Source organism: Lampris incognitus, chromosome 14 (assembly GCF_029633865.1).
Source record: "Lampris incognitus isolate fLamInc1 chromosome 14, fLamInc1.hap2, whole genome shotgun sequence".
In the NCBI taxonomy this organism is placed as follows: Eukaryota; Metazoa; Chordata; class Actinopteri; order Lampriformes; family Lampridae; genus Lampris; species Lampris incognitus.
Window position 1 is genome coordinate 11,544,662 of NC_079224.1, and position 11,306 is coordinate 11,555,967.

Below are 11,306 nucleotides of genomic sequence, written 5' to 3' on the forward strand. Positions count from 1 at the left end.
CATAGCAAGAAGAAGATTGTTCACAACTCTGGTTAAAGCAGTTTCAGTGGAGTGTCAGTCCCTGAAAGCTGATTGAAAAGGTTAATATAGATGGTTTTCTTCTGTATGGGTCGAAAGTTGTTGATACACAACTCTCTCTAGTACTTTAGAAAAGAATGGAAGATTAGAGACTGGTTGATAGTTATTGAGAGACCCTGGATTAAGGTGTGGTTTCTTAAGTACAGGTTTGACCACAGCTGTCTTAAAACTGCCGGGAACAGTGCCAGTAGTAAGTGATAAATTAACAAAGTCTAGCATTGTAAGTCCCAGGAAAGGCCAGAAATCTTGCTGGTAACGGTTGGTTAAGATTAGGTTTAGGGTGGGGTTAGGGTTAGGGTTAGCCAATCAGAGGCGGGTGGGGGGAAAAATAATGCTCTGAGAGCTCCGACACAGCATTTGGTGGTTTCCGGTGTGGACCGTATACAAAATTGATAAATCTGAAATAAAATCATGACATTTACATTTACAGCAATTGTTTCCATGTTCTTTGATTTGTGTATTTATATTTTTCATCAATCTGAGGGAAGCTGGATAAGAGAGAAAAGAAATTGTGAAAACTGTCTAATACTGTAATAAAAAAAACAACAACGGTAGGATACGTTGATCTGTGTATTAAATGTCATTTATTTTCCAACATAAACTGACCCACTGCAGCCCACCAGAACATACATGTTCTCCAACTGGTCTATAATGACTAGACATTCACTTTGTTTGGTCACAAATAATGCAGGAAGCAATGTATGTGAACTCAAACATGCAAATAATTACGTGTTGCATTGCATTAAACATTCTCCTCAAGTCATTGCTGTCATTCTGCTCTCACTCAATGCCAAACTATCGACTGTACAGGCTTTCACAGGTTCAAGCTCCAGTGGTAAAAAGTATGTAGTGAATTAAGTCTGGAACACATTTAGAGACTTGGACCTTCAGAGATACATTATTATGATTCAATTAAAAACTTATGCATATGAGTTCTGAAGGCTTTTTGGGGGGGGGGTTTGGATTTCAGTTATTTTAGGACACATCTGAGATTTATCTCGTTCTTTCTTTTAATTTTTTCTTCCTGATGCTGTTCCATGAAAAATATGTTTGCAAAAAAACCCCAAAAAACAGATGTCTTGGATTCAAAGTTGTTAAGTTATACAGTGCTAATTTTTCCAAATCAGATAACTATGCTGAGGCCAGAACCATTTCGAGTTTTCTGGTTAAAGTGTAGTTCAGCAGGGCACATGGAATCGCCCTGATAAAGCTTGCTCCCATTCCACTGTAATATCCTCGGATTCCATTTCTTTCATAGGTCCCAATGAGACCTTGTAGTACACTTGAGCCTGGCGGCGAATCCGAGCAGAAAGCTGGAAAATAATGTAAGTAAATGTGAGTGACACACGTAAAACAAAGCAGTCACATTCGTCAGCTACTCATTTATTCTGAGACAAATGTTGACTAGCGGTCAGAAGAATATGTATTATACAATGAAACTATTGTGTTATTACTGTCTGTCGCTCTGTAACACAAATGTAACTGTCACCCTGGGCTTGTTGCTGAGTTCTGATCACCGCCAAGGGGTAACTGGTTATTTGTCCAGAAGCAAAGGCCACAAAACTGAAGAAAAAGAGTTTGGATTCACTGCTGTAGGCCGGGTCACTCTTTGCCCAGTTCACAATTGACTGTAACGAGAAGAAAACAATTAATTATTAGGATCTCTCAAGATAAAAGAATAAAGTTATATTTTTTTTGGCAGTATCAGTCTATATTTTCATATCACAGTAGAGAAGGACAGGAAAAATGGGGGGGGGGCATAGTTAAATTGGAACCCAGGACACTTAAATCAAACTTGAGCTCTGGTTAAGCTACAAAGACATGCAGTGAAATTGGTCTTCCACCTCCCCCCAATTGTACCCTTCCAATTACCCCACTCTTCTGAGCCGTCCCGGTCACTGCTTCACCCTCTCTGCCAATCCGGGGAGGGCTGCAGACTACCACATGCCTCTTCCGATACATGTGGAGTCGCCAGCAGCTTCTTTTCACCTGACAGTGAGGAGTTTCACCTGGAGGACGTAGCGCATGGGAGGATCACACTAGTCCCCCCAGTTCCCCCCCCCCAACAGGCGCCCCGACCGACCAGAGGGGGCGCTAGTGCAGCGACCAGGACACACACCCACACACAAACACAGCCAATTGTGTCTGTAGGACGCCCGACCAAGCCAGAGGTAACACAGGGATTTGAACTAGCGATCCCCATGTTGGTAGGCAACAGAATAGACCGCAATGCTACCCGGACAACAGTGAAATTGGTCTTTTGAATATTTAATTATCTCACCTGATGAACTGCACACTCCACACCTGCATAGGGAATCATGCATAGGATGCTAGGCCCGAATCCTTTGTAAAAGGCAGCGAAAGACTCATTTCTGTAAATCGACCGCACATAGTCCACAAGGCCGAGGGTGCCACCCTGATGCAGGTTTAGCCTCACCTTCAACACCTGAGGAAGATCAGTTTCAAGAATCAATGAATACCTAGATCACCACGGCGTTTTAGCATTCTTGTTAAAGATATTAGGTAGTGCTCAAGGCCAGGAATCCAAAATCTGTGCGCGACCGTGTAGAAAATGTCCTCCCAAGTTTTCTTGAGGAAAGCACACTTGAAGACAACACAAGAATAGAAGCCATCGCTTTTAAATGCTAACATATGCCATGGATTGGTTCGAGCGTGGTCACTTCAGACAGAAAGGTGCTCATCAGCTTCAGCCGTTAGAAAGCTGATGGTTTTGACATCATAGACTACAGCGGCGTTTACTAGTAGTTCTCTGTGTTCTTATGCTTTAGAAGGTTATTAGATCTTAAATGTCTACAATATGTGAAGAAGCAAGAATAGCCAAAAATGCATATTCATTAACAGTGTTCAATGTAATCCAGGGGCAATGTAAGAATTTTGTTGTACAAGTACATCTCAAATATTGTGAAAATGTGACACCCCTTTCGTGACATTTTTCTCTCTGGTGTTAAAATAAAGTTCCCTGAGGATTTTTAATAAATATTACGTAGATAAAGATCTTTGCTTACAGAATAAATACAATTCTGAAAATACACCCTCATTTCTATTTTTTCCCAAAGTTAGCTGTAAATAAATCTACTAGTATGTAATATTTTGCAATGACATGTGACAGGGCAGAAATGTCCACAGCATTCTGACCAATTCAGACTAACACTCTGTGATACCTCTAAGGGGTAGAAGACAGAGTGGGCGACCGCACCGGATACACAGCCCTGTCCAAACCGCTCCTGCACCGACAGAGTCTGCTGGGTTCTGTTCTGGGTGTACGCCATCATCTGGAGAAAACAGGGCCACACGAAACGTTTGTCAAACTAACGTGAGAGAGTGTGATAATCCTCCTCTGCGTTTGTTTTAACCTGCTCCCAGTGCCCACCAGAAGGCTGGGTCAAATCCGTAAATTTCAGCTAAGCTGTCAATCACAGGGATGTATGCACGAGTGACTTGCAAATACTCTCCAGCGATTGTTTAAAATGTTAAGTCAGTTTTATTTGTATAGCCTGTTACCACAAATTACAAATTTGCCTAAGTGGGCATTGCAGCAGGTTCTGTCCTTTACTGCAAATTCTACATATGTGTAACTGCAGTGTCAGCCCTGTGTGATGGCCTGGCGGCCTGTCCAGGGTGTCTCCCCGCCTGCCACCCAATGACTGCTGGGATAGGCTCCAGCATCTCCGCGACCCTGACAGCAGGATAAGCAGTTCGGATAATGGATGGATGTATGGGTAGTGTGTGTGTGTGTGTGTGTCTGTGTCTGTGTCTGTGTCTGTGTCTGTGTTCTCTGTGGATTTTCTCCTTGTCGTGGTGGAGAAGCTTGCGTGGTCCTGAGATCCCAAGAGAAATGCCGCCTGGAGCTATGCTCCTGGTAGGGTCGCCCATGGCGGTAAGGTCAAGGGGGAGGCCCCTGACGAAGAGCAATCCACCGAAGACCTCAATGGTGGAACAGGCAGAGGATGATGGCTGACTTTAGGGACGCATCACAACGGCTGGGAAGGCAGATGAAGGCTGCAGCAGAAATGGGCCCCCAGTCATCTTGGACTCCATGCCACTAGATCCTGACCCAGCTCTCTCAAGGACCATGTGGTGGCTGTCTGTGCACCAGTCTCCCCACATTAAACAAAGTCATGCACGGGCGTCCTCCATAAAGGGAATCCACCCTAACATCCCAGATTAAGTCATATGGTGACCGACAAGTGGCGATGGGGGCAGGATTGTGAGATCTGGAAGCCCCTAGTCATGAGCCGGCACATCAGGCGGTGGATGGCTTGGTCGCTAGGCTCTTGGAACGAGGTAGAAAGAACCCTTCGGTAGCTGCATCCACGACTGAACAGCCCTCTTTATGATCGACTCTGCTCACCCCACTTGGGGAAAGGTTTAGGAAAAGTGCCCTAAAAATAGCCTGTCTCAAACCTCCTGACTGGATTACCGCATCCAGAGGGATCACCACATACAGTCAGAAACATAGAAACATGAACTTTGGAGTCTGGAATGTGCGCACACTGGTGGATAGTGCAACCAGTGACAGAGCAGAGAGGACAACCGCAATCATTGCTAGAGAACTGAAGAGATGCCGGATTGACATAGCTGCCCTTTCTGAAAACCAACGGGCAGATGAAGGACAACTTAAGGAGGACAAGGGTGGCTACACTTTCTTCTGAAAAGGAAAAGTTGCTAATGAGCCCAGGATCCATGGCATTGGATTTGCCACCTGTCTGAACTTCCTGTGGGGATCAGTGAGCATCTCATGACCATCCGTCTGGTGCTTGCCAACAACCAGATAGCAACAGTTCTGCCTTTTTTTTTTTTTTACTGGATAAAGATAGTAGAGAGAGACAGGAAAGGCAGGGGATGACATGCAGCAAAGAGCCCAGGCTGGATTCGAACCCCCCAGGCCACTGTGGCAAGGACCCAGCCTTGTGTGGTATGTGCTCTACCTGGTGAGCCACCGGGGAGCCCCCCAGATGGCAACCGTTGTGAGTGCCTAACCCCCTACTTTAGACTCTGAAGAGGAAGTAAAAGAGACTTTCTACGTCTGCTTAGATGAGACATTGTCAAGAATCCCCAAGGAGGATAAGATTATTCTCCTAGGAGACTTCAACACCAGGGTCAGCCGGGATCAATGGATCTGGAAGGGCACTATAGGAAAGGAAGGCATCGGGAACATCAACTCCAATGGAGTTCTGCTTCTGAGCAAATGTGCTCAGTATGGCCTCACCATCACTAACGCTCTGTTTCCAAACAGTGGCATCTCCTTGACTTGACCATGTCATTGTACGAACCATTGTACATCACGAGGGCCATGATCGATGCAGATGAGTGTTGGACAGATTATTGCCTCATCCACTCCACAACGCCCATCAAACTCAAGAGGAAGAGAAGAGTTCAAAAGAAACAGAGCCGGCCAAGGCTGAACCTTGAAAGCCTGAATGAAACTGCCACCCAGCGACTTCAAGCCTCTTTTGGGGAAACCCTCCAGCAGGAATAGCTGATGACATTGAGAAGCACTAGAGCCTGCTCAAATCCACCATCCTTGACACCTGCAAAATCACCCTTAGATACAAGTCCAGAAAACACCAGGACTGGTTTGATGAGAATGACACAGAGATAGAACAGCTAATCCCCAAGAAAAGGAAAACCTTTCATGCCTGGCAAAATGATGTAACCCGCAAGGCTAAAAGAGTGGCTCACTCCAGAGCCAAGGCAGACATCCAGAGACAGGTGAGGGAGCTTAAGAACTGTTGGTGGACTGAAAAGGCATTGGAAATCCAGCGACTGGCAGACTTAGGTGACACCAGAGGCCTTTTCATCGCTACTAAGCAACCGCAGTTTAAACCCCCTGCGCTCAAAGGACAGGCAGGAGCTGCTGAAGGACAATGAGTCCATTAACCCCCGATGGAAGGAGCACTCCTCAAACGGCAACAGCACAGCTGAACCAGACATTGCCAGCCACATTCCCCAAAGTCTCATCAGAAAAGACATTGGGGCTCGTCCCACCATGACAGTTTCAAAATGCCATCAGGAGCCTTAAGAACAACAAGGCCACCAGTCCAGATGGGATCCCAGCTGAGATCTTAAAGGAAGGTGGACCAGAGCTCCTGTACCACATCCATGCCCTCCTCCTCAAGGTCTGGGTAAAAGAAGAACTTCCCTCAGAGCTCAGGGATGCTCTAATAGTGGCCATATTCAAGAAAGGGGACAAGGCAGAATGTGGTTCTCACTCCTGTCACCAACAGGCAAAGCCCTCTCTCGTGTCCTTGCAAACTGACTGCTACCACTGGCTGAGGAAGTAGCCCCAGAATCTCAGTGTGGCTTCCACCCATCCAGAAGTACAGCAGACGTGATATTTACAGCACACAAACTCCAGGAAAAATGCTGTGAAAAAAGGCAGCCTTTGTACATGGCTTTCATAGACCTGACAAAAGACTTTGACTCTGTAGATCGCCAGGGTCTGTGGAGCATACGATCAAGATATGGCTGCCTTGACGAATATTGATGGTTCTACATGATGGCATGCTAGTCACAGTGCTTAGCAACAGCAGCTCTGAGTCAGAGCCCTTCACCATGGAGTCAAACGGGGATGCATCCCACCCTGTTTGCCATCTCTATTGCTGCCATAGACCAGCTCATTAGTGAAGAGCTGCCATGGGGGATCCCAATCCTATACAGGAATGACGGTAGGCATCTGGGTAGCGTGGCAGTCCATTCCATTGCCTACCAATGTGGGGATCGCCGGTTCGAATTCCCGTGTTACCTACGGCTTGGGTCGAGCATTCCTACAGACACAATTGGACATGTCTGCGGGTACGAAGCCGGATGTGTGTGGGTATGTGTCTTGGTCGCTGCACTAGCACCTCCTCTGGTCGGTCGGGCACTTGTTAAGGGGGGAGGGGGAACTGGGGGGATAGCATGGTCCTCCCACATGCTATGTCCCCCTGGCGAAACTCCTCACTGTCAGGTGAAAAGAAGCGGCTGGTGACTCCACATGTATCTAGGAGGCATGTGGTAGTCTGCAGCCCTCCTCGGATTGGCAGAGGGGGTGGAGCAGCGACTGGGATGGCTCGGAAGAGTGGGGTAATTTGCCGGATACAATTGGGGAGAAAAAGGCGGGGGAAAATCATGGCAGACTCTTCAACCTTAATAGGTTCAAGGCCAAGAGCAAAGTCTGCAACACCACCAGCATGGAGCTTTAGTATGCAGACGACAACACCATCACAGCACACTCCGCAGAAGACCTCCAGGACATTCTGAATGCCTTTGCCAAGGCATACAGATCCCTGGGTCCAGCATTAAACATGAAAAGACCCAGGTCCTACATCAACCTCCACACAACCAGCCATCTACCCAGCCCACCATAAAAGTGGACAACAAAATTATTGAAAACGTCAACCACTTCCCCTACCTCAGCAGCCTTGTCTCCTCAAAAGCTGACATCGACTCTGAGGTCAATCATCGCCTGTGTTGTGCCAATGGTGCTTATGCCAGACTCAGGAAAAGAGTCTTTGAAGACCAAGACCTAAAGGCCCAAACAAAACTCCTGGTCCACAGAGCTGTTGTTCTCCCCATCCTACTGTATGGAGCAGAGTCAAGGACCACCTACAGCAGTCACCTGAGAGCCCTGGAACAATACCACCACAGATCCTTACCAAAGAAACCGAGGATCAGCTGGAAGGACAGACGCACTAACATCAGCATTCTGCAAGAAACCAACATGACTAGCATCACCACCACAATAATGCAACACCAACTCCGATGGACAGGCCATGTCATCCACATGTCCAAAACGCCTCCCCAAACAGATCCTGTACTCCCAGCTGAAGGAAGGTCAGTGAGCTCCCGGCAGGCCAAAGAAACATTTTAAGGACAATATCAAGACGAGTCTGAAGAAATTCAACATCACATCGAGCCACTGGGAACACATTGCACTGGATGGGAGCTCCTGGGAGAAATCCGTGCAGGAAGGAGCTGCACGTCATGAAATGGGAGTCCACTGTGCCGCAGAGAAAAGGCGACAGCACCACAAGAACAGAGAGGAAAAAGACTCGACCACCAATCACCACCACTTTCCCCTGTCCACACTGCACCAAAGTATGTGGATCGCGGATTGGCCTCTACAGCCATCTGAAGACCCACAAGTAGACAACCCAACAGAGAGGACAGTCATTCTTGCTTCGAGTGACTGCCGATGATGATGATGATGATGATGTGTGTGTGTATGTGTGTGTGTGTGTGTGTTTGTGACGGTATTGGGGTTGGTGGGGTTGGGGTGGGGTGGGGTGGCGTAGGGGTGGAGAGAGAACAAGACGGTCTGTCTTACCTGGGAGTAGATAAGACACTGTAGAGTTGACTGTGGTGTTCCTTTCAGTACATTAACAGTGTTCCCTTGCCACATAGCACGCAGGCCACCCGCCTTCAACTCTTGCAAGCCTTGGGAGAACGCCTTGGATCCATGGACCTGCAGACACACAGGCAACAGTCTTATCAGAATCTCTTCTTTTACCAACTGTAATACATGTGCAGTAAATTATCTTGGGGGGTCATGGGTGCAGACATATCACAATAACTTGAATGATAACTCTAGTGAAAGACAGATAAAAAATATTGACACACTGTACAAAATAATAAGATCTCACACCCTTAATGGAGGAGTGAAAGTAATGTTTTATTTCAGTCCATATGAAAACGAAGTTGATAAGAAGAGAACAAGGTCAGCCACAGAATAGCGCCCCTTGTCCTGTGGAAAGTAGCTTGTGGTCTAAGCATGGAGATAGAGATAATGGGGAGTGGTTCAGCTTAGCAGTTAGGTTCAGCAGTGCCCAATTGTCCCTCATATGTATGTGTGTGATTTGTATGGGGGGTTTTTTCAGTTCGAGATAGTGTAAAACGCCTGGCAGTGGATACCAGACTCTGAAAGTTTAACTGCCTATTTTGTTTACTGTGTTAAAGGCAGGGCAGAATGTTTTGGAAAAAAAAGATTTGTCTAGTCTTGGGGTGGATTTTACTGTCAGTGAGGAGTACCAAAGATTTACCATGGATAAATGTCAACGACATGACCCGTTTGCTGGTAGGTGCAGGTGAAGGTTTGTCGACAATTCTGTGCATGTCGTTGACTTGACATTTATCCATGGTAAATCTTGCAGGCATCGTGAAAAATATGCCGTTGTCAATAGCACATGCCAACAAACAGGAAACTGGTATGACCGCTGCAATAGAAACTGGAAGTCAGTGGACTACTGTTATGCACAGGGACGATTCATTGGTTCCTTCTGTGGACTCCCTGCACCCTCTTATAATGTACAGAAACCTCAGAAGAGCTCATATTTGATGTGGGTCCTCAGGTAGAGGGTTCGTCTCCATACCCAACAGATCAACCTGCCTCCTCAGTTGGGTTGCATGGTTTATAAATTTGCACAAAATTGCTGTGGCTACTAAACTCAGCACCAAACACATACCATGCCCATGAATCGCCCCTGAACCAATTAAAGCATCTTGGTTTAATAAAATACATTCCCAGTGTGAAGGTGACCTGGAGCTGGGTCTTCAGGCGGTCGATGGGAGCTGTCGCAGTTCTGGACACGGCATCCGCCAGCCCTGCTGCTAGGACAAACCTCCTCCACGTCCCTGAACCAGAGTTCTCCTCAGGGAGCTCTAAGGTCAACATGCGGCTCTCACCCACATCAAAAACCTGCAACCAAAGGTTTTGATTAAATGATAATTGAGATCATTTCTTGAATATCAATCAGAGCTCAGGTGTATGCTTTCAAATTAGCTGTCTTTTGGCTCCCTCTGAAGTTAAGGACCTCAAGTTCTCCCATGGATGTGTGAATTATACTCAGGGTTTTCATCCACATCGTTCTCTACCATGATAATAATGGCAATAATACTTCAAGCCATTCGTACCAAACTGTGTCTCCACGAAGACACCAGCTCCCCAATGTTGTCTGCCGGATTGAGGATGACGTGCTGAAGGAACTCCTCCCAATCTACTGTCATGGAGTTGTCCTTATCCATCCTGACAATGGCAAACACAACATTACCAGCTAATATTATTTATCCATTTAAGCATAAGAGGAAAAATTCATTGAGTTCACCTTTTTATTGAGTTCCATTTATTTTGCCGTATAGGCATCAAAGTTTGTCTGACGCAGTAATTCTTTTGTCAGATTTCACAGTAAAATTAGTATTTCAAGGGGAAACACATGCATGATTGGTGTGAAATATGCGTTGTGCTGTCAATTATCAAGTGCTGAACCCATCACTACAATGAAATTACTAAATGCAATTCAATACTTGTTTCCATTGATTATTTTGTCATAGGGAAAAGGGGGTGGGCAAAAGAATCTTACATTTGTATTATTCTTTTTGCATTCGGCTGTGATATGACCACTCCTAACTCCTTAAACAAACAAATGATTTCGTCCTGGTCAATCACTCCTGATCAGAGAAGAGATGGATATCAATACAAATAGACCTGAGTGTGGACCCCCCCAACCCCATCTCACCCACCTCTACACAGTGGATTCCTGGACACAGCGGTATGTCATGAATACAAAGTCTAAAAGAAATCTCAATGGTTAACGTCGGCCTCCTCCCCTTGACCTTGGTGGACACATTTATCATTGATAATAGCCATCATGCATTTTTTAGTAGGCATATTAGGCGGTAAGACAAACGACCCTTTGGATATTTTAATATAGGACAACTCAATATAGACTACACTTAAAAGGATAAACGGATGTATTACTTTATCGTTTTCCCTGGGACACCGAATGTCAAGCCCACACTCACCGCACTTGTTCTTGTCAAGCTTGTCAAAGTGAATTTTCCATTTCCTCTCACTGTCCATCATGTAACTGAGGAACTCCGAATAATCCAATCGTCCGTCATTGTCCTTGTCATAGGCGTCAATGATGCGCTGAAAAAGATGTATGACCTTGAACTTTAATTGAATGGGGCGGTGTCAAATGGTTAAGAGGAATGGGTGGGATGATGGGGTGGTGGTGGCTACATCAAAGTAAGAAAATGCATTCATCACCTGAATCTTTTCATCCCGAGAGAGGATCCCAGATTTCTTCATCTCACTGTGAAGTTCTGCGACTGATATGAAGCCATCCTCGTCCTTGTCTAGTTTCAGAAATAAACCACGAAATTGATCCATGAGTCATCAGAAATGACCGCAGTCAAATTAGGAATTCTGCGCACAAAAAAAAGAAAAA

General features: G+C 45.9%; 1 protein-coding gene across 1 annotated transcript; it reads right to left on the reverse strand.

Annotated features, from left to right (window-relative positions):
• Positions 1 to 651: 651 nt before the first annotated feature.
• Positions 652 to 11,248, reverse strand: slc25a24l (solute carrier family 25 member 24, like). The gene is made up of 10 exons (XM_056293690.1): positions 11,126 to 11,248; positions 10,879 to 11,005; positions 10,437 to 10,524; positions 9,991 to 10,102; positions 9,617 to 9,775; positions 8,408 to 8,545; positions 3,261 to 3,371; positions 2,360 to 2,524; positions 1,568 to 1,706; positions 652 to 1,391 (listed from the first exon to the last, which is right to left on the reverse strand). Exons 1-10 carry the CDS (start codon positions 11,246 to 11,248, stop codon positions 1,210 to 1,212), a joined length of 1,344 nt encoding a protein of 447 aa, XP_056149665.1. The 3' UTR covers positions 652 to 1,209.
• Between the last annotated feature and the right edge of the window lie 58 nt (positions 11,249 to 11,306).

Excerpts from the sequence above, each read along its gene's own strand:
- slc25a24l (XM_056293690.1), bottom strand. The coding sequence starts at position 11,248 with ATGGATCAATTTCGTGGTTTATTTCTGAAACTAGACAAGGACGAGGAT. Across the intron at positions 8,546-9,616 it reads GCCTGAAGACCCAGCTCCAG|GTCCATGGATCCAAGGCGTT; the intron begins GTCACCTTCACA and ends GTGTGTCTGCAG. Across the intron at positions 2,525-3,260 it reads CTGTCTTCTACCCCTTAGAG|GTGTTGAAGGTGAGGCTAAA; the intron begins GTATCACAGAGT and ends GATCTTCCTCAG.